A 25,291-nucleotide genomic window follows, 5' to 3' on the forward strand; every position below is an offset into this window, starting at 1 on the left:
CCTTCCCTGCTTTGCGGCCCATCGGCTGCCTTCCCCACGGCCCAGAAGCTCCAGAGGGCGGGGCCCTATCCCCACTGCTGTCTCCCCAGCACCCAGCATGGGGCCTGCTCTGTGCAGCTGAATGAAAGAACAGGCTTCCGGCTCTGCCTGCGCACGCCAGGGCACGCCAGGGCACGTCTGTCGTGGTGAGTCCCCGGTGCTCAGCCCGGGGCTGGGCACCCCAAGTGCACAGGGACTGTTTTGGGAAGGCGGGCAGGTGGGTGGACAGGAGAAACGCTCATCACGGCCCCAGGAGGGGATGAGAAATCAAGGCGTGGGACCCATGGGAAGCTCATAAGAAAACAAAACCGAAAAAGCTAGGCGGGGGGGCTCGACGGAGGCTAAGAGGGGCGGGACACCCTTTGTGCCCCTCACAAAGATGGCGGCGCAGAGCCGCGCCCCTTTCCAACATGGCGTCGCGGGGGGGGTGTCCGAGGGCGGAAGTGACGCAACCGGAAGTCCCGCCCCGGTCCTCGGCGGCGGGACCCGAGGGCGCAGAGAGGCTGTCTGCGACCGAAGGATGCGGGCGGCCGGGCGGCTCGGGGCCGGCACGGCGCTGTGGCTGCTGCTGGGGGCCGAGGCGGTGGCGGCGTTCGAGCCCATCACCGTGGCCGTCGCCATCGGGGTCGCGTCCCTCTACGTAGCCTACCGACACCCGGCCCTGTACTGTCGCTTTGCCGAGTGCTGCGGCGAGGAGAAGCCGCTCAACGCGTCCGGTACGGCGGGTCGCCTGGAGGGGCGCGAGGGACGCAAGGGACAGAACCCGGTGGGCATCCGCGCCTGGCACACGGCTCACCCGAGGTAGGGGGAGGGAGAGAGGGCAGCTGGGGCCTCGGTTTGGATTCCAGCCCTGGAAGCCGTGCCTTCTGTCTAGGTAAGAAACACCCCGACCTGTAAGAGTTTTTATTAGTTTATCTGAGCCAAACTGACAATGGCCAGGAAGCAAACTCTCAAGGGAGTGAGAAAATGCTCCGGAAGATGGCAATTTTACCCTCTATTTTATACATCAGAATCAGAGGGGAAGACGGAAGGGGTTACCTGAAACTCATTGGTGATAGATTAGGGAGGCAGAGAAAAGGCAAAGGGGAAATCTTGAGATTGGATAGAATGAGTTAGGCACATACTTTTACTTTTGTGCGCGTCGATAACAATGGTGGTGTCCACTCCGCCGCTGTGGTTGTGCCCAGGGGTCCGGGGAGAGGAAATTACCCTGCCTTTCTTTCCAAAGGCGCGGTCCCTTGGCCTTGATGCAAAGAGGCTGTAGGCAGGCTCAGGCTCCCTCGAGGTAACGCTTGACCTTTGTCCAGGAAGCTACAGGCCTGGCAGTGACGACCTGCTTCTAGTTAGAAAGTTTTCCTTTCAGCCTCTGAGTGTGTAAGGCCCACCATGAAGGGGTCCCCTGAGCCAGCCAGATTTAGCACGTGGCATGGCCCTTTTCCGCCCACACTTCCAAGACATTCTCCAGATTGCGAGGCTCTGCCCGTGTTCCTGTCTAAGTGTCTGGACGCCATGGAACTCCAGTAAAAAGAAACCGAAAGCAGCGAGGCTGACCCTTAAGTGCCACGTCAACCCTTTTTTAGGTAGTTCTCACGTTTGCAGAGTTTGCCCTGGGCGTCCGTGTTTGGCCCTAGGCTTTCTCAGAGCCAGCAGGGCTGGCCGGGGAGACAGCTTGCAGCTCGGCCAGGAGAGGGCTCGTGCGTGGCTGCAGGGACACATTAGCCCCCTTGTCAGACACTTGCGTGTTAAGGACAGCCATCTAGTGCATTTCCTTGCACATGGCGTCATGTGACTCGACAACCCATGCTTCCGCTTCGCTGGCAGCTGTGGGGTTGGGCAGAGACCTCGCCTGACCTCCCGCCACTCTGCGCATCTCCTCGGCCGGCTGCGCGCGGTGCTGCCTGTCTGCTGCGTGTTTAACGTGCGTTTCTCTCTGTTCTCGGGCTGGCTCCTGCAGCCCTCCAGCTGCAGTTGGAGGAGAAGCTGTTTGGGCAGCACCTGGCCACAGAGGTGATTCTCAAGGCGCTGACCAGCTTCAAGAACAACAAAGAACCCAAGAAACCACTGACTCTTTCCTTACACGGCTGGGCTGGCACAGGCAAGAATTTCGTGAGCCAAATCGTGGCTGAAAACCTTCACGCAAAGGGCCTGAAGAGTAACTTCGTCCACCTGTTCGTGTCGACCCTGCACTTCCCGCATGAGCACCAGATAAAACTGTACCAGGTAAGGGAGCGCTGCCGACCTGCCCACCCGCTGCCCCTGCTGCTTTCTCGCTGCAGCGGCCCCAGGCCCGCCGGGTTCAGGCACCTGCCCCGGTGACCCTTGGCCTTTCGTACAGCTCTCCCACAGCTTTTTCCTCGCTCGGTTGCAAAGTGACACAGTGACGTAGATGAAACTCCTGTTAAAGGATGCAGGTGAGAGAGGCGAGGTGACGTGCTCCTTACAGTCTTCGTGACCTCGGAGCAAATCGGAGACTGGAACCCGTATCTCCTCACTTCCAGGTCGCAGGGTAGCCGCTTTCCGCAGGGAATGGGCGTGTTCCGCATTCCCATCGCAGCCCTTGGCTAAGTGCAGTGGTCTTCAGCGATAGGCAGACACGCGGGTTGCTTGGGCACGGCCTCCTGGGAGGCGCCCACCGGGCCTCCGCGTCTGGCAATGCGGACCGGAGCGTCTGCTCCCTGCCTGGCAGCTCAACTCCCTCCGCTCCCCCGTCCTGCAGATCCTTGGCGGTGCTTCCTCCTTTCAGACGAAAGCCTCAGAGCGCTGAACCCGAAGCCCATTTCTCCTTTGGAGATATTCTTCCCACGTTTAATTTATGCCAAGTCATCTAATTCGGTTCTCATTGAAATGCACGTCATCCTGGGAAAGGCCGACATTCCGCTGGTGGGCGGGGACTGAAGGAGGAAGTGAAAGTAGGAGTGAGATGGGGAAGGTTGCCAAGAGGACCGCTTTCTTGCTTTCTAAGTTCCTTCAGAAATCTCTAGAAACATTAAGCAGCAAGGGCGCCTCTGGAGTCTTGCACATATGGGGGTCGAGCGCTTGTTAATTGAGTGTCTTTTTGTTTGTTTCAAAAAAAAAAGCCTGGGAAGAAATGCTGCTTTTAAAAAAAAGAGTTTATTTATTTTTAGAGAGAGGGGAAGTGAGGGAGAGAAACATCAGTCAGTTGCCTCTCATAGGCCCCCACGTGGTGACCTGCCTGGCAACCCAGGCGTGTGCACTGGCTGGGAATCAAACCGGTGACCTGTGGGTTTGCAGGCCGACACTCAGCCAACTGAGCCACACTGGCCTGGGCTGGTTTCCACTTTTAATAGATAATGTTTTGGAAAAGCTGCTACCCAGTGAGTGGAGGTTAGGGTGCAGTTCCTAAGAGTTCTTTGTCAGATCCCGGAGAGTTCTGATTTCCCCCTTCCAGGGCTGGAGGGCTGGGGTAGTGCCTCTGCAGCCCGTGGCCCGTCATCCGCTGAGCCTGCGTGTCCTCTTTCTCGCCCTAGGACCAGCTGCAGGGCTGGATCCGGGGCAACGTGAGTGCCTGTCCCAGCTCCGTGTTCATATTTGACGAGATGGACAAGTTGCACCCCGGGATCATCGACGCCATCAAGCCATTTCTCGACTACTACGAGCAGCTGGAAGGCGTGTCTTACCGGAAGGCCCTCTTCATCTTTCTCAGGTGAGCGGGAGGGGTTTCTCCGGGGCGCACCTGCCCTCCCTTCTCCCTGGGCCAGAAGGACGTCCCGGTGAGCAGCAGGGACGAGAGTGCCGGCCTGGCAAAAGCGACTTCCTGGCCTCTTTTCCTCGGGGCACCAGCTCGGCACAGGGAGAGGACGGGACAGAGTGAAGGGAACGGCGGCGGAAACGGGCAGTTCCGCCCCCTGCACAGGTTGTTTCCCTGGGTTACCCAGAGCCACAGGGTTGCGCAGCAAGCTCCGAAGCAGCAGGTGTTCAGCTCCTGGGAGGCAGGCCCTGTTTTTGCCTTGTCTAGTGGCTCTCAGTAAATACCCCTTAGTTAAGAATGAACCTGAGGGCAAGGACGTTTCCTGGCTCGGCACGGACGTCTTCATATGTGATCCTAATCTTTGTCTCGGCGAAACCAGCAACGCGGGCGGGGACCTCATAACCCAGATGGCGCTGGAGTTCTGGCGGGCCGGGAGGAGGAGGGAGGACATCCAGCTGCACGACCTGGAGCACGTGCTGTCCGTGGGCGTCTTCAACAACAAGCACAGTGAGTCTGGCGGGCGGGGCGGTGGGCCCGGGGCCTTCCACGGAGCCGGGCACCCGCTGTCGCTGCGGCTTCGCTGAACCAGGGCCTTTCTCTTAGAGCATTTCTCAGGGTTTCTATGAAAAGCAACCTCGCAGGGTGGTCTCACCAGAAATCCTTGACTGCACAGGTCGAGGTGGGCGGTCACGCCCCAGGCACGTGACTTCTTTAGCAGAAGGCCTATCTTTGCCTTCGAGCGAGCCCTGCCCCTTGTTTCTGGGCGTCTGGGTCACACCTTGGGAATGCTAGAGGGGCCCTCTTTCAGACCTCTCCAGGGGGCTGATCCTCTGAGCTCTCCTGTGATCCAGCCCCCCCTTGCTGTGCCCCAGCGCCCTCCGAGGTTCCGGAGGCGTGAAGGCAAGAAGGAAGGGATGCCGGCTGTCATCCCAGGAAGCACTTTGTTCTCAGTCTGTTGAGATCTCGCTTCCAGCTGTGTCCTCTGTTGGGCCCAATACATCTTTATAGAAACTCTCCATAGGTCTGGCCATTCCTGAGCCCGACATGTTCTAGAAGCCGGTTAGCAGGGGGAGCCAGCCAGTCCTTACGTGAGGCTTGTTGCGTCCCTGACCGAGAGGAAGTCAAGGGGTGAAGACGAGAGGGGTGTGCCGTGGGCTGGGATGAGAAGGGGCCCCCCGCGAGAGCAGGGAGCCCGGCCAGGTGGCCGTGACAGCGTCTTGCTCTGCAGGCGGCCTGTGGCACAGCCGGCTGATAGACAGAAGCCTCATCGACTACTTCGTGCCCTTCCTGCCCCTGGAGTACACGCACGTGAAGATGTGCGTGCGCGCCGAGATGCGGGCCCGCGGCGTGGCCGTCGACGAGGACGTGGTCACCCGCGTGGCCGAGGAGATGACGTTCTTCCCTAAAGACGAGAAGGTCTACTCGGACAAGGGCTGCAAGACCGTGCAGTCCCGGCTGAGTTTCTACTGAGCTGGGCGCCGCGCCGGCCCCGGCCCTGCCTTACAGAGTCGCTTTTGATTGGGGAACTCGGGAGTTACGGGCTTTCGCCCTCGTCGATAGGCTTCCCAGGTGCCCGCAGGAAGCCGTTGTCCCGGGAACTGGAGCGCGCAGCCTGGCGCCCTCCCGCCCTCGTGCCCCGCCCGGGGCGGCCGCCGGGGGTGGAGATGGTACCGGGTCGTTGGTACCTGGGGAGGAAGCGCTAGGAATACGGCCTCTACACTGCAACTCTTACGATTCACCTCTCTTCCAAACCCCTTGCCTGCCCTTTCTTCTCCTTCTAAAAATAGTCGGCTTGCCCCGGCCGGGGTGGCTCAGTGGGTTGAGCACCAGCTGGCGAACCCAAAGGTCTCCAGTTCGATTCCCAGTCAGGGCACGTGCCTGGGTTGTGGCCCAGGTCCCCAGTAGGGAGCGTGTGAGAGGCAACCAGTCGAAGCCTTTCTCCCTCTCTTTCTTCCCTTTCCCTCTCTCTAAAAATAAGATCTTTAAAATAGAATAAAATAAATAGGTTGGTTTGAGGTGAGCTGTTAGGAGGGCTTTTGAGGGTGCATAGCCTGCCGTCTTCTCAGATAGCTGGGGTCTGATTAAAGCGCCCACGAAGACCCCAAACCTGTGTCTACGGACTGGCCGTGGTAGTGACAGGCGGCGTGAAGGCCAGCTCTTCCGGTTCCATTTTCCGGCACCCCTGGTGGGGCGCCTGCACTGCCGTCCAGTGAGTCTGGGTGCTGGCGGGGGTCCCTTGGGCTGCCTGGACTGGGGGGACCCTCCTCCTCCGACTCTCGACACTCCCTGCCGCCTTCACCCGAGGCCGGTTCCTGCGCTGTCCGGGTCGGGGTCGCAGTCAGTCCCGCGGTGACTGAGGTGCCTTCTGCGTTGCGTGAGGACTCGGTGCTACGGAGCCCCGTCTGGTGCGAGCGTGTCACGAGTGGGAGTCCTGTACACTGGGAATGCTGGGGTTTTCAAGGGCGTGGTATTTTTATAATGTTTTTATGTACGAATCCTAGAGAATACAAACGCAGGATGTTTTGTATTTTAAAACATGGAAAGGACACACACAAATGGAATAACTGCCTATTTTATCAGAAATTGTGAAAATAAACGGTAAAGAGTATTGTCAAGTGTGTGGTGGTGTGTGGTCACAATTACAGAACAGAGTGGGTCTGAAGCTGTGGGTGGTCCTGGGAGTCATCTGGCAGTGGCACCCGCTGTGGCGGCGCTGGGCTGGGCCGCCCTGGTCACTGGAAGTCAGACTGGACTCCAGCCAGTGTGACTCGGCACCGCGGACACCGTGAGGACGTGCGGCCTTCGTATGTGGATGTGGCCGGGTGCGTGCTCTCCTGACACGGAAGCCTTATGTGCGGAGGGACGCGCACACTGAGTCCTTTCAAAACGCCAAGGCGGGCCCTGGCTGGTGCGTCTCCACGGACTGAGCACCGGCCTGTGAACCAGAGTCGCTGGTTCTATTCCCAGTCAGGGCACAAGCCTGGGTTGTGGGCCAGGTCCCCGGTTGGGGGCGTGAGAGGGACATCAACTTATCTCTCTTACATTGATGTTTCTCTCCCTCTTTCCTCCTTCCTTCTCTCTCTAAAAGTAAATAAAATCTTTAAAAATAAAAATGCTGAGGTGAGGCTCACGTTTTACAGTACAAATGGTCACATTGGAGCTGAGTTACATTTATAACCTTTGGACGTCCGGTCAGGAGACAAGGTTCTCTGTTCACAGTGACGCAACAAACCGCGTCGGCCACCTCTGCACTGCTGTCTCGGGTCTGTGGCTTGAAGAGGCCACAACTGACCGTGGCCAGCACCCCCCACACACCCAACCCAACCCACACGATGTAGACAGGAGCTTGCACTGACCCAGAGAATATAAAATAAAGCCACATTTTATCACGCGAGACGTCACTTGCAACGTCCCCCCCTAGTGGATGTGTCTGGAAACGGAACGGTCTGGGCGTGGCCTAAGGCCTCTCCGGCAGCTCAGGTGTGCTCAGGTGTGCGGCTCCTGTGCCCCGGACACACTGGTTGGCGGCCCGCATCCCGCAGAATCCGAGTTTACCTCGGGGGGACAGTCTGTCACCCCCACACGGGTCCGGAGTTAAAGTGGACAACTGTCGTGGGCTAGGCTCCAGTCGTACTTTCCTGGAGGGAGCTAGTCAGAGAGAGAGGGCTGGACTCATAGTACGTTCCCCCCCGAGGTGATGGAGGAAGTGGGGACACTCGACTGACAGCTGACCCCTTGACCCGAGTGAGTGCGGCCAGCTCAGACCAGGAGACCTCGCTGCCAGGTCCTGCCGCCCAGAACTGGAAATAGAACCCTAGGTCCAACCAGACCCCAGCTGAACAGCACTTAACCTGGCCCCCCGTTGCCACCAGTGAATTGCTGACAGCGACCCTCCTCCCAGCACCAGGAGCAGCTGGCTGACTCTCCAGCAGGTTCGTCATGCCCCGCCCCCCCCATTCCTCAGCTGAAGGTGCTGAGTCCCAGGGGCCGCACGTTCCAGGCCTAGCTCCCAGCCCGCTTCTGCACCCCGTAACCCTCATCCACAAAGACAGCCTTCTGAGTTTCGTCAGGGGACCGCTGTGCTTCCTCACTGGGGGCCCCCAGACGCTGGGGCTGCCATCTCCAAATGAACGATGAGCCCTAATCAGACTCCTGGGGACAGGAAAACGGGCCAGCCTTGGCTCGACATCAAGAACCTCCTCACACTTGCAGCAGACCCTAGGGGGCCCGAGCGGCCCTGAAGAGCCTCCGTACAGGCTTGGTGGCCGTGCAGCAAAGGGGTCCCACGTCGGCCCAGAAGCCAGGCTGCCAGCCGACCTGTTCCTGGTGAGCCCGTCCCTGAGCGCAGGGCTTGGGCACGCCCGCCTCCAGGGGCCCCGTCTGTCTGAAGGGCCCGTGCGAGATGCCTAACGAGGTGTGTTTTGTCTCCTCCAGTGCTCCGAGCTTCTGCCTGGCATCTCTGGACTTGAACTCCACGGCCTGGTCTCAGGAGTGCCAGCCATGGGGCGCCATACCCCGTGTGCCTGGGTGAGGAGCCAGGGCTGTCCCCGGAGCCTCATTAGAGGCCCCGGAGTCCACATTAGACTTTGTGTCACTGCAACCCGGACTGCTGCAGTGAGGCACGAAAGGCTCACGGGGGAGGGGTTTCCCCCTTTGAAAATGTACTCGGCCCCGGCCCTGTGGCTAAGTTAGCTGAAGCATCTTCCCATACACCAGAAGGTTGAGGGTTCAATCCCTGGCTGGGGCGTGTATAACCAGTTGATGTTTTTTTTCCTCTCGTATCAATGTTTCTTTCTCCCTTCTTCTCTCTTTGAAATCATTGATCATGTCCTTGGGTGAGGATTTTTAAAAAAAAATATTCAGAAATTAGCTGTGGCTGGTATGGCTCAATGGATTGAGCATCAGCCCGTGAACTGAGGGGTCGCCGGTTTGATTCCTGGTTGGGGCACGTGCCTGGGTTGTGGGCCGGGTCCCCAGCTGGGGGGTACTAGAGGCAACCAATCAGTGTTTCTCTCCCTCTCTTTCTCCCTCCCTTCCTGTCCTTCTGAAAATAAAATCTTCTTTAAAAAGAAGTATTCAGAAACGTTTTATTGTTAACCAATAGCTAGCTATCAGCATCAGTAAAGATACTGTTCTCGGCATCCTCAAAGTGGGGGTTGCTGAGCTTTCCGAGAAGGTGCTGGGAGTTCTAATTAAACACATAAAGTAGTAATAAATGAGCAAGGTTTTTTAAAAAAAAAAACATGGCGAAACCTGCCAGGTAGCACGTGGCTCCTTCAGGAATGGAGGGCTGAGGGGGGGCCTTCCCTGGCAAAGCCCGATGACCAGCAGGTGACAAGTGGGCATGCTGTCAGGGACACTGAGGAGTGTTCTGAGTCACAGAGGTGACAACCTGTGGGAAGGACGTTACGCCTTCTGCGTGGGACCACTTACAGCCTCGTCCTTTTATCTAAGTACTTCTCCGCCCTACCGCGGCCCGGTAGCTCCGCTGACCGGAGCATCATCCCCGTACACCCAGGTTGTGGGTTCAATCCCTGCTCAGGGCACATATAAGAATCAGTCGAAGAATGCGTCAAGAAGTGCAACAAATCAATGTTTCCCTCTCTCTCTCAAATCAGTAAAAAGTTAAAAGTAACTACGTCACGGCTCCTGGCTATGGTTGCCCTACGACAGATCGGGTCACTGCTGCGGCCTCGGTCCCCGTCCTGTGGGTCACGGGCTACGAACTCGGGCTTTTTCTGCAGCAAAGACACCGCAGCCCACGTGATCAAGACGGGAACTTGGAAAAAAGCACACCACGCCAACGACAGAGTCCGAAAAGCTTTTCACAATGTTAAAAACCATTTTAAATAAAGTTATCATATTTTCAGTAACGTTTTCATCCTCCCTTGAAACAGAAACTCTTGAAATTAAAACATGATCTTTAAAAATAGTCCCGAGCCTCGATCCCAGCGGGCTGGGACCGGCCGCTTCCTTCTCAGAGGCCCCTGGGGCTGCTGGGAGGCCGCCGTCCACAGGGTGGCAGCCTGCGGGCTCCGCGGAAAGGGCCCGACGCCCAGGGACGGCCACAGCCGCGTCAAACAGGACAAATTCATCCGACTCCTGTCCGGGGCGTGGGTGGGGGCGGGACTGGAGAGGCCCGGGTGTCCCGGCATTGGCTGCTGCGCCGTCAGTCATCGTAGTAATAATCCAACTTGGTGAACACAGTTTTGCAGCCTTTGTCAGAGAAAACTCTCTCCTCTTTGGGGAAAAAGGTCATCTCCTCGGCCACCCGGGTCACGATGTCCTCATCGACGTCATAGCCCCGGGACTGCATTTCCACCCGGACGCACATCTTCAGGTGTTTATACTCCAGGGGCAGGAAGGGGACAAAGTAGTCAATGAGGTTCCGGTCGATTAAACTGCTGTGCCAGAAGCCACCTGGGGAGAGGAAAAAGGTGCCGTTCATCCACGGCTGCCCACCCATCCATCCCGGGTGCACACGTCTCCTGGGTGCAGGCTGGAGCCAGGCCCCGCGCCCGGGGCCCCGCACTGGGGGCCCCTCGGAGCTCAGGATCTAGCGAGGCGGGAGCCGTGACGGTGGGAGGGCGCCCTCCTTCCACAGTGGGCTCTGGCGAGACCTCCTCGGGATGTGACCCTCGGGTCTGCAGTGGGTCGGAGGCCCAGCACCCCAGGGCCTGTGGCCTGGAACGAGCAGAGCGCCGAGAGAGGGGGAGCGAGGCACCAAAGGAGGGCAGACGATGGGGTTCCTGGGGAGGGAGCAGCCGCTTCTCTGCTCCGGAAACTCTCCACTCCCTGGGGTTTCCGTGGTGGGACTGGCCACAGGGGCGAAACCCGCTGCCGCTGCTGCTGCTGCTGGCGCCCCCACACCGGACAGAGCACCGGACAGAGCGGTTGGGCGGCCCAGAACCAGGGCCCTCAGAGTAAGCACGTGCGACGTCCCCGGGGTGAGAGTGGCTCTGCACCCTCCTGGCCCCACCGCCCCAGCTCCCGCAGGTCTCCCGGGCCCCCTGAGCCCGCACACGCTCGGTCCTGAGCAGACACGGTGCCGCTGGACCGCTCCTGGGGGATCCCCCCTTGTTTCCCTTCCGCGCTGCCGCTCTCCTCTCGCGCCGGCTTCCTGCCCCGAGTCTGACGCCGTCGCTGACGGGTGGGGTTTCCACACCGAGCGATTCTCTGGCCCCGCTGGGTGTCCCAGGGTCCAAGTCAGGTCTGACACCGTCTGCCTGGAGACAGCCTCAGGTCCCCCGACCCAGGGGTCGGCTCCCCGGCTTCGGCCGGCTGCAAGTCCAGGGTGCCTGTCGCCTGTGCTTCTGACCGACTGGCTACGGCGGTGCCAGGGACCCAGCCTGGGGTTCGATTCCTTAGCTAGCGCAGCTCGCAGAGCCCGGAGAGACATTTCCCTCACCGGAGTGCCAGTTTGTGGTCAAGTGACACAACTCAGGAGCAGCCAGGTGGGAGAGACTCATGTCCAGAGCCAGCACCAGTGTCGTAACCACGCGCGGGGCCGGGTGGGGACTGGGAATCCCGGGGAGCACTTCATATGACTGTCTCACCGTCACGCTGTCTGCCCGAAACCGACGCAGAAGGGCAGTGAATGAGAACTGCGACTGAGGGAGGGAGGCGGGGGGGCGGGGGCAGAGGGCGAGGGGGAGGGAGGGGAGAAAGACGCAGACTGAGGCCTGGGGACGGGACACAAGCGTCCGTGCCCCCTCCCAGGGGGCCGCAGACAGGCCCGGGACCTCCACATGCTCGCCACCCGGAAGCCCCCTCAACCGCACTTGCCCCCCAGTTTTTACGGAGACTCCATCACACAGGCGTGACTGAGCCCGCCCGCCACTCTCCCCCCCACCCACCCCGGGGCTCCCAGTCCCACCCCTGATCACCAGCAGGCCGTTCCCCTGGGGCTGGAAGGTGGCCCCGCCCCCGGGTGCTTTCCAGAAGTGCCCACGTTGACAGGAACTGGGGCTGTGACCGACAGAAGTCTGCCACGAGTAAACCTGTATGTCTCTGTTCTCACTCCGAACACTCCGAGGGTTTTAGGAGCCCCGAGCCAGGAGCAGGGACGAAGACCAAATGCATACTCCTGGTTACAAACCTCAACCACGTGTGTGCCAGGACGGGGCGGGGTCCGGGCCGTGGGAAAGAACAGGGCTGAGTGCTGCGCAGTAATGGGGCAGGTCCCACGCCTCTGCCCTCCTGCGGTCCACCAGCCAGGAGCCCCGGCGAGCCCGTGAACAGACAATTCCAGGCAGCGCCGGAGGCTGTGAACAGGAGGCGGAGGCGGGGCCGCTGGGCAAGGACAGCCCAGGGGCAGTCAGCCGGGTGGTCAGCCTGGGGGGGCCTGGCGGGGGTGGCGACCTCCAGGCACAGAGTGAGCGAGGGACCAAGCACACAGAGACCCCGGGGGAGTGCTGGCCGACCGGGCGACCTCTCCGGCTTCGGAAACCACCTACGGACCCCTCTCCCAATTTGTGCCCTCAGCCTGATGCCCCTGACACGCCCCCAGAACATCCATCCGGCAGCTCCTCATCTGCCCGATGCCACCCACAGTCACCACTCACCGGACAGGCCCCTCGTCACCTCCCACTGCGTGTGTCCACCTTTCCACGGTGTGTGCCCACGCTTCTTCTGGCTACTGAACACACCATAAAGTATTCTTCCATCAATGAACACCCCAGTTGCACACACTGACACGAAACATTCCACGCTGTTCACGCGACTGCACAAGTACGCACTTCCTGGCAAGTCTGTTTCGGAGAACTTCTGCTCTGTGGTCTCAAGAACAAACCCAAGCAGAGAACACTCGAACGGTAACTAACGGTCACGACGCACGGGTTTTACCCCCGAGGTCGGCCTCTGCCACGTGGCTTTATGCCTCCAAGGGTTCAAGGTCAAAGGCACAGGCGGCAAGCACAAGGCCCGCGGGCCGATTCCAGCCCTCCACCTTGTTTCTACCTGGCGGCAGCGCCGAGCTCTCCCTTCACTGTTAAGGAGCAGTTACGTTCACACAGTCCTGAAATTACATTCCGCCCCTTGCAGGCAACCGCCAGGCTGATGTGGCCCCGGTGACATTGAGCCTGACACCCCTGCTCTAAGGTGTGTGACTCCTTGGAAGGGCAAGGGGCTTGGCGGCTGAAGCTTGGGCTCTGGAACCAGGGACACCGACCAGGCGGTGTGGGCTGGGGCGGGCTCTGGCTTTCTGAGCCTCAGCTTCCTCATCTGCAACATGGGCACGGTAATAAATAGTTTCCACCCCACGGGGTTGCTAGGAAGGTTACAGAAAAGGTGCAGGTAGAGGGGTCACCCAGTGCCTGGCGCAGAGCGAGGGCCCACCAACCGTTCAGCTGCTCACTGGGGCGCGGAACCTCGGTGCTCCGGGCCGGCGCACGGCAGGAGGGGGGCCCGGGGGAGCGTCTCCTGTCTCGGGGGCGCCCATGGAAGCCTCCCTCGCTCAGCTGCCGCTTTTCTTCCACCGAGGAAACCATTAAGCTGAAGAAAGCGAGCCCTGATTTCCAAGAACTCCACAATCAACAATTTCCCCCTTTCTTTAAAATAGCATGTCCATTGCCGTGCCTGGTGTGGCTCGGTGGACTGAGCGCCGTCCTGTGAACTGAGAGGCCCCTGGTTCGATTCCCAGGCAGGGCCTGCACCTGCGCTGCAGTCCAGGCCCCCGCTGGGGGCATGCGAGAGGCAGCCCATCCATGTTTCTATAGTTCGCCCTCCCTCTCCCTCTCTCTGAAAGTAAATAAAATCTAAGACTATAGTCTTCGGGGAAAAAAATAGTGCATCTCGGGGCGAATACATAATGCAACATACAGATGAGGTATTATAAAATTGTATACCTAAAATCTACCTAATCTTATTCACCAAGGTTGTCCCAATAAACGCAATTAAAACATAAAAATAAGTGCTCACACTTGGGTGTCCAGAAAGGTCACCTGGGGTGTCAGAGGCGGATTCCGCTCAGACACGGCCCGCAGAAGGCACCGGCACTGGCGTCCCCACCCAGCTCCGGTGATGGGGGCAGGGGACTGAGGACTCCGGAGGGGGCGGGGCTCCGGAGATGGGGCGGGGCTCCGGAGACGGGGCGGGGCTCCTGAGACCGGGCGGGGCCCTGAAGGGGGGGCGGGCCTGCACTCACTGTTCTGGTTGTTGAAGGCCGACAGGGACAGGGCGGGCTCCAGGTCTTTGAGCTTGATTTCCTCCCTCTGCCTCCCGCTTCTCCAGAAGTCCAAGGCCACGTCTGTGATCCTTTCCGCTCCGGCGTTGCTGCGGAGCGAGTGCAGGGAACGCGGGCTGGGTTTCTCCCTGAAGCCAGGGGCTCGGGCTCAGAGCGCGTCAGCCGGGCCCCAGCCCCGGACGTACCTGAGGAAGATGAAGATGGCCTTCTGGTAGGAGACCCCGTCCAGGTGGTCGTAATAGTCTAGGAAAGGCTTGATGGCGTCGATGAGGCCCGCGTGCATCTTGTCCATCTCGTCGAAGATGAAGATGGACCTCGCACAGGCACTCACGTTGCCGCGGATCCACAGCTGTAGCTGGTCCTGAAGGGCAAGGGGCGGGCCAACACACACCGCTCAGGCGGGGAGATCCCGGCGCCCCGCACGGGCCGGCAAGCGCTTCGACGGGGCTGCATTTACACGCGCTTACTGGGGTCTCCGCACCGTGCTGGGCCGGTGCTGGCGCAAGCTCTTGCGGTCCTCCCCACAAGCCCACCTAGCAGGCGCATCGCACCCATGTCACAGATGAGGAAACTGAGGCACAGGCCGCTTCATTGACTTGTCCAAGGATATAAGATTACAAAATTACTCTTTGAATTGCCCTGGCCAGGTAGTTCAGCTGGCTAGAACACTGTCCCGATACACCAAGGTTGTGGGTTCGATTCCCATCAGGGCACATACAAAAAGCAACCAATAAGCGGAACGACAAAGACAGATATCTCTCTCTCAAATCAATAAATTAAAAAAATTTTAATAAAAAATAAAGTAACAAAATTACTATGTGGCAGAACTGGGACCTGAATCCCAACCTGCCTGATGCTGAGGCGCCGGGTTGCGGGCCATTTGTCATTAAAACGGCGACAGTAACACCTTTCCTGTGTGTACACACCAGCTCATCTAGAAAGAAGGCAGCGACCCGGTGACCTACTCCGCCACTTGGCCTTCAGAAGAGCCACGAGAAGGCGCTCCCGGTTTCCCACGGGGAATATAAGAAACGCAGGCTTAGAGAGGCGGCTGCACTCCAGGGCACCCGTGCCTTAGCGTGAGTGTGGTGAGCGAGCTCTCCCGAGTTTCTGGAACAATGCCTGGCAGCTTCGCTTGCACAGAAACATTCCCTAAGGACATATTCAGGCACTTAAGATACTAAGCCATCAAGGCAAGGAGAAAAGACCCTTTTGATCGGAAATCTGAGCTAGGGTGCCTTCCCAGATTGCCTGCCCCCCACAACGTGAGGAGGGGAAGTGAGCTGTTTTCTGAGGATGACTCGGGAAGCTACAATGTTGGTTACAGGAAGCTACGATCTTGGCTTCTCGTGATTTTGGCTTCTGCCTGGCTCCTGTGCCCATGGTTACAGTGTCCCACCGCACACTTCACACCTAAGCGGTAATTCTGCTCTGCAGACAGGGGCCAGCCTCTAGGCACTGGGGGGGGACCCTCAGGAGAGCTGACGTGACTTGAGGGGGGCCCAAAGCAAGTCACTGTTTAAACAAAAAAATCATGCAGATCTGCTGGGCTCGGGCTGCCGCGGTTTTCCCACCCTGCAATGCAACTTATGGGCAAGACCAGAGCGCGCGCTGGGCACCGAGGGCAGGTCGGCCCCTGCGGTGAGCGCTGTTCCCACAGCGCGTGGCTGTGCTCTCCGGAAGCCCGCCGAGGCTGTGCACAGCGCCACTGCGTTCCCCATGTTACCGCTGAGCAAACCGAGGCCCAGGGAGGTTGAGTAACTTGCCCCAAGTCACACAGCTAGCAAGCAGTAGAGCTGGAATGCTAACTAGGATGACCACCTTGCCACAATCGGTCTGGAACTTTCCCGGTGTTAGTTAGGACTGAAAATCGCACACCCTGGGAACCCAGGACAGCTGGCGATCCTCATGTTCGGCAAGCAGACGGGAAAAACGGGTTTCCGTGGGGGAGGGCTACATTGCTGAGTGTCTTGCTACCTTGCAGGTGTGTTACACGGATTTAAAAAGGTGACGGTTAACACTTATTTGAATGATCATGGGCCAGGCAAGTACCACGGCACATACTTTGACAGGCAGCCCGTTGATTTCTCACACCCCGCATTCAATAGATGAAGAACCCGAGTCTCAGAGAGGTTAGGCAACCTTCCCAAGAGCGCACAGCTGGCGGGCTGGAAAGTTAGGACTCGAATCCGGGCTGTTGGCCAGTGACACAGAACAGTAAGAGCGTTCTGCAACACCGCAGGCAAACAGACTCAGGCCTCTCTAAACATGTTTCCTCTTTTCCAAACTGAGTTAGATTTGATGATCTTTTAAAAGTTGGATTTGACCCTGTCCATCTCTAAAGTCCTACAACCCCACTTACTAAAAGGGATACCACACTGGGCCTGTTTTGGAAACCGCAAAGTTTGATACTGTAACTGCTCCACGCCTCTGAAACCCTCTGTAACTTCCACGTTTCTCAATGGGGAACTGACACATGTAGCTAATTTGAGGGCTCACTCATTTCAACAGGCAATTCCCAAAACCCATCCCACAACCAAGAGACCGCAAACCCGCCACCATCCGGGGAGGGTTCCGACTCCTGCTGGCTTGCCTTATACAGGGTGATGTTGGAGGCGTGCGGGAAGTGCAGCGTGGCCACAAACAGGTGCACATAGTCACTGTTCAAACCGCCCTCGTAAATGTTCTCCGCGATGATCTTGCTGGCAAAGTTTTTGCCGGTGCCGGTCCAGCCGTGGAGGGAGAGGGTGAGAGGTTTCTTGGGCTTCGGGTTGCTGATGAAGGCAGACAAGGCATTTAAGATGACTTTCTTGGCAAGATGCTGGCCGAAGAGCTTGCTGTCCAGGTCCTTCTGTAGCACTGGGGAAAACAAAGCCGGTCAGGCAGTGCGTGAGGGGCGATCGGCTGGCAAAACTTCAAGTTTACAGGATCAGGGAGACAGCACCTGGCCCAGGGATGGCCGGTGGGCCCCGGAGGACCGCCCTCTGCTAGGGCAGCCCTGCACAGCCCTGGCCCGAGCCAGGCTCCCTTCCGGAAAAGGTCCTTGGCTCCTCCGCCGCCAGCGTGCGCCCCGGAGACCAGAACTGCTCCTCCCGCCCCGGGGCCGCGCAGGGAGGGTCCCCATCACGCTTTCTGTCTCCGGCCGGGAAGGAGCAAAGAGCTCTCCTTGGAGGAAGTGTACAACCGTCCACTCCGCCCCGTTTCTGCGTAAAGCAGCCCAACCTGCAGCTCGCCTCCTAAGAGTCGGAGCAAGTTCCGGGCTGCCTCCGGCGGTGGCCCTGGGGCCAGGCGCCACCCCACACCCCGGCCATTTCGGTTCGGCGTCCCGGCCGCGCCGGCCTCAGCCCTGCCCGGGCTTCCTGCGCTCCGCGCCCCGACTCCCGCCTCCGCCCCCCGCCCCAGTCCTAGAGGCAGCCCCCAGCCGCCGCGCCGTCCTACCTTCCCGGCTAAGGCTCCGCTTCTGGCCGCAGCACTCGGCGAAGAGGCAATAGAGGCGCGGGTAGGAGATGTAGCTGGTGAGGACGCCGGCCAGGGCGAGTCCCAGGCTGATGGGCTCCACCGCCCGCACCACCAACGGCGCCAGCAGCAGCAGGCCCAGTACAGCCCGGCCCAGCTTCATGCCCGGACCCCCGCCGCCCTGCGCGTGCCCGAGCCGTCCGTGGACCCGCGCTCCCGCCAGTCAGCGCTTCCGGTTCCGCCCCTTCGCTGCCGCCATCTTTGTTTGGGACGGGCTCTTTGCGATGCCGTTGCCGCCATCTTTGTAAAGGGCAGAGCCCATTTCTGCTTCCGGGAGGTGAGCACCGGAAGCTGTTGCGGGATGCCACAGTTTTTTTACAAGATTTTTTTTTTTTTAAATAGTTTTAGGTTTACAGAAAAATTGAGAAGGCAGTAGTACAGAGCGCATATGGTCCTCGCACCTGGCAATGTTTCTCCTGTAACTAACATCTGTATGTTATATTTGTTGCATATGAACTAGTTCAGTGATAAAACTCAATGAAGTTTGTCCAGATAGTTCCTTAGTCGTTACATAATGTCCTACTTCTGATCCAGGATCCCGTCCACGAACTCACATTATATTTCGTTGCCATGGCTCCTGAGGCTCTTCTCGGCTGTGAGTGCTTCTCAAACGTCCCTTGGTTTTGATGACCGTGACAGTTTGGGGGAGTACGGGTCAAGTCCTTTGTAGGATGCCCCACCATTGGAATTTGTCCGATGTCTGTCTCATGGTCAGACCGGAGTTACGGGTTTAGGGAAGGAGTACACTTTACAGAGCTAAGGTGCTACTTTTATAACATCACATCAAGGGCACGGCCTTTCAACATGATTAATGACTAGCGCTACTGACTTTCATCGTCTGGATGAGATGGTGTTTGTCAGGCTTCTCCACCGGATTAACATCCACTCATGTACTCATAGTTTTGAGGACTGTGTATCTTTCAGGTCATAGACTGGACCCTGGGGATTCAAGGGAAAAAATTAGGCACACGTGACTGCTGCACTCAGCTTCACCTTGCATTCTACTGGGGCGGGGCAAAAGTGCAAGAAAAAACAATCTCCGTATTGCAGATGAGAAAACCAAGGCTCCGAGGGAAAGGGATTTGGCCAGGGATATAATAATGAGCTGGGAGCAGGGACCAGATCCGACTCCAAAGCCCAACTTCTGTAACCACAATGCACGTGTGCATCAGCCCCAGAGCCGCCCGCCCTGTCATCCCCACACCCTGAGCTGTTTAAGTGCCTCGGGAAAAATGACAGCACAAGTGGCACCGTCCTTTCTTGGGCGAATTAGCAGCTCTTGCTAAGTGGGTTCTGCATTTGAGCTGCCCTCTCCTGGGCTCTGCACACACCGCCCGGCGTTGGTGGGAGGAGGCACCACGCGAACAAGAAGGCTGGATTCATTTCACATTTAATACCGAAGTGCGGAAGTGATAGAGACACGTGATTTCTCCTTCTTCATGAAAAGAAACAGGCAACTTTGTAAAACTCAGAAAACACCAGTCCCTTTGATCCCATCCTAGATTTTTCTGCTGTCCACTGGATCCACTGGCGACAGTGAAGGATGCTGCGTTTCTCAACCCCGTGCCAGATAATTGGATGTCGCAGATACAATGACACGTGTAATAATAAGAGCACAATTTAAAGTGTATTATCTCACACTGCGCACACAGCTGTTTCCTCCTGAGGCAGGGCACATGTTACAAAAAAGGCAACATATTTACAAACAAGATTTAATAATGCTCACAAGAATAGTCTGCCCCCAAATAAAAAAAAACCCACATGTTGTTTTGTTTCAAAAGGTTACAAATTCAGAGCTTGAAAAACCCGGCAGGTGAGCAGGTGAACTGAGAGTCTGTTCTTGGAGCTGCCTGCCAGCCCGCGGCCAGGTTCCTGTGCAGGAGCCCCCTCCCGCCGACCAGAGGCTGTGCTGTTCACGCCCATCCTGCGCCGCTCCCCTCTGGCCGCCCTCAGTACCGCCTGTTCATCTTCTTGAACTTCTCATAATGATAGTCGTCGGTGGCCTTCTCGTTAGCGGGCCGCTTGCGGTTTGGGGGGGACCCTGGGAAGGAAAAGAGGAAAGGCTGTTGGCCGGGCTGGAGGTCACCGACAGGCTTCCCGTCCACACAGGCAGGGGCCATTCTGCACAGGAGCCCCGTGCCTACCCTGGCGAACAGAAACACAGTAGGGCCTCAGCTAATACTTGTTGTCGAGCGACTGAAAACAGACACATGGTGGAGTCGGGTGCCGGCCAAAATACACTAAGGTCAGCATCAGACTAGGTGACGGGCATGGCTTCGTTGAGCCTGACTCCGCCCCAGGCACTAAATGGCACTGAATCCTTTTAGGCACGACTTCCTCTGACCCTTACGGCAACCCTAGCAGGGGCACGTTACCATCTTTGCTCAGAGAGGTCAGGGGACTGGCTCGAGGTCACTCAGACAGCGAAGGCAGGCCGAGCACCCAAGTCCGGTGACTCGGAGGTCCTCGCTCCCCACGTGTTTAACACGAGGCTCTTTGGGAATCAGAGACTACAAAACCGACATATCAAATTCATTTCCCAAGTGAGGAAGAAGAGGGAGAGTCACAGGCCGGCTTTGCCGGGGCCTCAGCAGATTCCGCCCTTCCTTGGAGCCATCCCATCGTTGATGAAAAGACGGCACCCGGTGCAGGCGACCCTGTGGGAGGGGCACCGGCCGATGCTGCCGGAGGGGGAACTGTGAGCACCCCACCTCTCCGGGATCGTCTGGAAACTTCTCAGAATGTGGCCTAAACCTCGATGCAGTCGGGAATGAGCATCAGGGCACGTTCAACCCAGGAGGCGTGGGAAGCAGGCGCGGTGCCAGCCAGAGGGGGCGGGTCAGACCACAGGGCCCCCGTCTTTCCGACGGGACAGGGTTCGCTCTTTGACAGAGAGAATATGCACCTACTGACACGGGGAGACACGCAGGGCGGACTACTGAGTGAAACGCTATGAGGTCCCTGCAAGTGTACATACGATGTTTCCTCTGAGTGAATATTAAAAAAAAGTCTGGCCCTGGCTGGTGTGGCTCAGGGGGTTGGGCGCCAATCTGAGACTTGATAGGTCACGGGTTCAGTTCCCAGGCAGGGCACATGCCTGGGTTGTGGGCCAGGTCCCCAGTAGGGGGTGTGTGAGAGGCAACCACACACTGATGTTTCTCTTTCTCTTTCTGCCTCCCTTCCCCTCTCTCTAGAAATCAATAAATAAAATCTTTTTTAAAAATTCTGAAGGTTTTATGTAACAATGTTAACAGTGGCTGCCTTTAGGTGGTAAAATTAGGACTGATTTTTCATTTATTTTTGTTTATTGAAACTCTCTAATTTTTTGAGTCTCTATATTTGACAGCCCCGTCAGTCTGCAGAGCAACCCCAACTGGCTGGAAGTTACTCTTCCTCTTCCCATTTTGTAGATGAGGAAACTGAGGCTTCCGAAGGGGAAGGCGCAAGGCCACGGCCCAGAGCTCTGACTGAATCCTGGCTACTGCGGCCCCTGAGCCCAAGCGCCAGTCTGGCGGAGCCCCGCCCCGCCTCCCTCCCCGCCTCCACGGGCCCAAGCGCTGCGCCCGCTGCAGGCAGCCTCTTGGCCACAGCGGTACTCACGGTCAGGCTCCGGCTTCTCGGTGTCCCCCACTCTCAAGGGGCGGGCTTTGGGCTCTTCCTTGTTTCTCCGTATCGGGGCGTTGAGCTCCTCGTGATAAACTGAACCGAAAGAGACCAGGGGACGCGTCAGACGGAATGGGGGAGCCCGGGGACCTCAGACCGAGGGGGCGGGGCGGGGGTGGGGCCGGGGGCAGGCGAGGGCGGCCTCCGCAGAGACGCTCACATCGGTTGTGCTGCACGTAGTTCACCGCCATGTTGGTGGGCACGAAGGACGTCTCACTGTCCTTCTTCTTGTTCTGCTGCTCTGCCAGCAGCCGGGCCTTGGCGTCCTCCGTGGAGATGATGTTCTTAATTTTCGCACTAAAGGGGAGAAAGGAGCCAGGCCGCGCATCAGGGCGCCGCACCTCGGGTCCTCACACGGAAGGGAGCGGCGAGGCGGGCAGCCCACCACTGAGTAAGGACGGCACCTTTCTCCGGGCACGGCTCTGCACAGGTCCCCCCCCCCCCACACACACACACAGCCGCACCCCCGGGGAGCTCTCCCAGCCATCGCGGGTGCGGGTCAGTCTCCTCTGATGGAGAGGAAGCTGAGCCTCCAGGAAGGAAAGAGAGCAGCCTACCTAAGGCTCAAAGCTACAAGGGCCAGAAGAGAGGAGAGAACCCAGAGGCCTCCCAGCTCCCTCTGCGCCCGAGCATGACTCTGACCGTGGCATTTCCTCCAGGACCACCCCCTTACAGAGCAGGTGTTCTGCAGCGAACCCAGGGGAGGGCCGGAGTGGGGGGGGGTGGGGTGGAGGCGGAGCCGCCAACACTGCTCCCGCGAGAACAGAACCGAGGAACGCGAGGGCCCCGCGAGAGCAGCCGAAGGGCTGTGAACGAGGGCTACACACAAACACTTGTGCTTTCAGCAGACGGGGTCCCCTGTATGTCTTTATCACATAGTCTGACCGACTCATCAGACAAGCTCCTGGGGCAGCCACCTCAGCCCACCGGAGGGAACAGAGCTCATGTGGGCTTCCAGGGAGACAGGGCAGAGGCAGCCCCCCGACCCTCAACGGGAAAGCAGAGAGCGCCTCCGCCCGCCTGCAGGCAGGAGGGAGGCGAGCGCAGGGGCCCGAGCGTACTCGATGCCGAGGTCCACCTCGGGGATGCCGCTCAGCATCTGGTTGGACAGCATCTCCTCCGTCTTCTTGGCCGAGGAGACGCGGATGTTTTCCGGGAGCTCGTAAAGGCAGTCCTCCGCGTTCTTGGGCTTCACCTTCTGTTCCTCGTGTTCCACGATCCCTTTCCTCTTCTTCAGCTCCGTTTCAATGTACTTCATCCTGAGACAAGACACCCGTGGGGCTCGGGGAGAGGCGGGACGCTCACCACACGCATCTTTTCAATCAGTGGTCCCCCAGCCTGGCCCACGGAGTGGTGATGGTCCATGACGAAGTTTTCACCAGTCCGTGGAGAGGTGAGAAAAGTAAAACTACCCTGAGTGTTTCTGTTGAGCTAAAATGTACAACGTACAGCGCCAACCTGTATCACGAGATCACGTCTCGCCAATCTACTGGCGTTACTATACGTAAGGCTCTTCGAAGACAGAGCGGTAATGAGAGAGGGCGGTTGTTTGCTTCACAGCCTGGCTGACAAAATCCAAAGCGGGCAGTCCAGTGTTTATCCCTGCAATGTCTGGGGGAAGTACGACTAGCCAAGGAAATGTAAATCTCAAGAACCACTTTTAAGGGACTTTTCAGAGTTTTTCAAAGTTCTCAAGCTTGCGAAGTGGGCCGAGAGGGGCCCCCCGATGTCTTCGGAAAACTCTAAAAATGTCATCTGCCACTAACTGTCCCCGACCGTGTCTGGCTGGAGCCCACCCCTGATCGCTCACGGCCCCGCACACGGGCACCTACATGTCAGCGTCCTCGTCCCTGCGGTTGGTTTCCGCCGAAAACGACGTCCCCAGGTGGAGGTCCTCCTCTTCACTGATCCTGAAAGGAGGGACCCGTGAAGCAGAGCCGTGAAGTCACAACTCGCTGGGCGGGGGTGCGTGTTACACCGACGAAACAGGTACACAACAAGACAGCGCAACATCCTCCTTGTGGTTGGGGGGAAATACACGATACGTAAATACATATATGCAAGCAAACCATCGGCCTCTGGAGAGTCCTCTCGGGGACGCAGCAGACACTTTTATTTTTTACTTTTGTATGATTTGTATAATTGCGTTACTATGTTTTTTTGAACAAAGAAAAACAAAACCTCTTTGAAAGATAATAAACGACGCACCTTTCCTAAAGCACACAGTGTGCCCACATCTAAGCTCACCTTTAAAGAGTTTCAGTTTTGCTTTTAAACCACACACCCTTCGCACAGCACACAGGGTACTTGAAGGTGTCCCACCCACGAGAGCCACTGCCGCAGGCCCCGACTCCCGGGGGGCGCCGAGGCCCCAGCAGGGCCTGCGGGTGCATTCGTGTCTCAGTGCGTCCTGTACTTACTTATCTTTGCCTCTCTCCTTCAGCTTCTTCATGTCCACCATACCACCTGTCTTCATCTGAAAGGGATCATCCTGCAGTGAGCCAACACGGGGGAGAGGAAACATCTATGTCACTGGCAGCAGACTTTCTTAGGAAAACACAATCCTCCACTGAAGAGCACCCGCATCTGCCCGCTGCGCGAGGGGGACCCCACGACTCACCACCAGAGTGGCCTCTTCTTGTACCTTCTCTCCCACCAGCAGGGCCACAGCGCTAAGACCGAAAGGGAAAGGGAGGGAGGGGGGACGGCACCATTCAGAGATGAGAAGGAACACTTAGGGTGTTTGTAAACCGCAACGTTAGTGCAAGGGTGAGATTTGAGGGGTGGGCGCCAAAGCCAGTCGGAAAGGCCTACAAGAATAAAACAGCTCAACACACACTCCAGATGCCGGGGGTGGGGGTTGTGGGAAGGTTTCGATAAAGCCATCTGGCATTATCTTGGCTTGGAAATCTCATTTCTAAGATTTTGTCTCCAAGAAAACTAAAACTAAAGACAAAGGTTGGAAAATACTATTACTGCAGCCTTATCTGATGAAAACTTACAAAATGAACTACAGGTTCCCAAATAGGGGATTAGTTAAATTATGGTTCACGCTTGCAGTGGAGGATTATGTAGCCATTAGAAAGGTTTTTGGGAAAACAACCCACGATGTGAATGAATGTCTACAAGGTCATGAGTTAAAAACAGCACAGAGTAACAGTTCTCACCATTCTTTACAAAACGGAGAAAGAATAAAGATAGGGAAGAACATTAAATATGAACACTTGCTATCTCTGGGGGAGAGAATTATGGGTGCTGTTTATTTTCTTGACTCTTCTACAGTTGCCAAACTCGATGCACTTCCACAATTAATTGCGTGCAATAAAGACACGAGTTGGTGACCTGTTTCTGCACCTCTGGAGCAAGCCTTATGACCACACAACTCAGGCCATCTCCCAAGTGAACATTATCAAAGAACGCCGGGCCTCCTCCAGGGCAGTGGACAGTGCACAGTGTGCCAAGAAAAGGGGATCTGTCTCAGGAGATATTTTGTAGCGGCGACCGGGGCGGGGGTGTGTCTGTCATTCCCGTCTCCTCCTCCTCCGGGTCCCCCTACGGTCCCCACCTCACTCCGTTGGGCCTCTTCCTCATGTTCTGCACCTCTCGGGTTTCTTCTAGTTTTAATCTGAAAAAAAAAAAAAAAGGCAACGTAGAGGTTGAGAGAACCTCTGCGGAACTCGGAGTCAAACAGCAGCTTCGACCGGTACCCTGGCCGGCAGCCGAGTCGCCGGCACGTTGGTCCAGAAGGCGAACCTGCGCCTAGACCCCCCGGGAATCAGATGCACTGCCCGTCCCTGGGACACCTCTTCCAGTGAGCGGTCTTGGGAGTGGCGGAAGCCCCGATTTCTTCGACCGCAGAAGGGAACAACAACACCGGCTCACAGCCACCAATGTTGTGAAGGAGGAGCCTGGCTCGTGATGAGTCCCTAAGCCGGTTTCTCCTTTCCTGCCCAGTGGAAACCCCGCTCCAAACGCACCGAACCTCTTCTGAGTCCTGTTCATCTTCCTCCGACTCCGAGTCGGCCCGGCGCCGGCGGAAAGTCTTCCCGGTGACCGGCATGGTCCGGGTGGCTCCGCGGTCCAGCCGCCGCCCCGCAGCGCCGTGGCCCGGTCTGCTTCCGGCGCGCAGCGATGCAGTCAGAGCGCCGGCTCCGCCGGGCCCGCCCCTAGCCCTCCGGGCT

The 25,291-nt window shown here is 57.9% G+C and overlaps 3 protein-coding genes across 3 annotated transcripts; 1 reads left to right on the top strand and 2 right to left on the bottom strand.

Annotated features, from left to right (window-relative positions):
- The first annotated feature begins 403 nt into the window (after positions 1-403).
- Positions 404-6,351, top strand: TOR1B (torsin family 1 member B). The gene is made up of 5 exons (XM_028518918.2): positions 404-755; positions 1,994-2,259; positions 3,528-3,703; positions 4,128-4,255; positions 4,977-6,351. Exons 1-5 carry the CDS (start codon positions 419-421, stop codon positions 5,216-5,218), a joined length of 1,149 nt encoding a protein of 382 aa, XP_028374719.2. The 5' UTR covers positions 404-418; the 3' UTR covers positions 5,219-6,351.
- Positions 6,352-9,555: 3,204 nt separating this feature from the next.
- Positions 9,556-17,640, bottom strand: TOR1A (torsin family 1 member A). Its single transcript, XM_028513635.2, has 5 exons — positions 17,370-17,640; positions 16,525-16,790; positions 14,117-14,292; positions 13,893-14,020; positions 9,556-10,168 (listed from the first exon to the last, which is right to left on the bottom strand). The coding sequence occupies exons 1-5, from the start codon at positions 17,548-17,550 to the stop codon at positions 9,918-9,920; spliced, it is 1,002 nt and encodes a 333-aa protein (XP_028369436.1). The 5' UTR covers positions 17,551-17,640; the 3' UTR covers positions 9,556-9,917.
- Positions 17,641-18,829: 1,189 nt separating this feature from the next.
- Positions 18,830-25,239, bottom strand: C3H9orf78 (chromosome 3 C9orf78 homolog). The gene is made up of 9 exons (XM_028521178.2): positions 25,088-25,239; positions 24,676-24,735; positions 23,731-23,782; positions 23,531-23,601; positions 22,943-23,020; positions 22,172-22,369; positions 21,271-21,407; positions 21,048-21,146; positions 18,830-19,488 (listed from the first exon to the last, which is right to left on the bottom strand). Exons 1-9 carry the CDS (start codon positions 25,168-25,170, stop codon positions 19,397-19,399), a joined length of 870 nt encoding a protein of 289 aa, XP_028376979.1. The 5' UTR covers positions 25,171-25,239; the 3' UTR covers positions 18,830-19,396.
- Between the last annotated feature and the right edge of the window lie 52 nt (positions 25,240-25,291).

The sequence above is a fragment of the Phyllostomus discolor genome, chromosome 3 (assembly GCF_004126475.2).
Source record: "Phyllostomus discolor isolate MPI-MPIP mPhyDis1 chromosome 3, mPhyDis1.pri.v3, whole genome shotgun sequence".
In the NCBI taxonomy this organism is placed as follows: Eukaryota; Metazoa; Chordata; class Mammalia; order Chiroptera; family Phyllostomidae; genus Phyllostomus; species Phyllostomus discolor.

What these genes read in the sequence shown, in the direction of transcription:
- C3H9orf78 (XM_028521178.2), bottom strand. Translation starts at nt 25,170, where the DNA reads ATGCCGGTCACCGGGAAGACTTTCCGCCGGCGCCGGGCCGACTCGGAG. An exon ending in AGGGACGAGGACGCTGACAT is followed by an intron (nt 22,370 to 22,942) that starts GTAGGTGCCCGT and finishes GTCTTGTCTCAG; the next exon opens with GATGAAGTACATTGAAACGG. An exon ending in GAGGTGGACCTCGGCATCGA is followed by an intron (nt 21,408 to 22,171) that starts GTACGCTCGGGC and finishes TCTCCCCTTTAG; the next exon opens with TGCGAAAATTAAGAACATCA.
- TOR1A (XM_028513635.2), bottom strand. Translation starts at nt 17,550, where the DNA reads ATGAAGCTGGGCCGGGCTGTACTGGGCCTGCTGCTGCTGGCGCCGTTG. An exon ending in GCGGAGCCTTAGCCGGGAAG is followed by an intron (nt 16,791 to 17,369) that starts GTAGGACGGCGC and finishes TGTTTTCCCCAG; the next exon opens with TGCTACAGAAGGACCTGGAC. An exon ending in CCAACATCACCCTGTATAAG is followed by an intron (nt 14,293 to 16,524) that starts GCAAGCCAGCAG and finishes CTTGCCCTTCAG; the next exon opens with GACCAGCTACAGCTGTGGAT.
- TOR1B (XM_028518918.2), top strand. Translation starts at nt 419, where the DNA reads ATGGCGGCGCAGAGCCGCGCCCCTTTCCAACATGGCGTCGCGGGGGGG. An exon ending in GAAGCCGCTCAACGCGTCCG is followed by an intron (nt 756 to 1,993) that starts GTACGGCGGGTC and finishes TGGCTCCTGCAG; the next exon opens with CCCTCCAGCTGCAGTTGGAG. An exon ending in CGTCTTCAACAACAAGCACA is followed by an intron (nt 4,256 to 4,976) that starts GTGAGTCTGGCG and finishes CTTGCTCTGCAG; the next exon opens with GCGGCCTGTGGCACAGCCGG.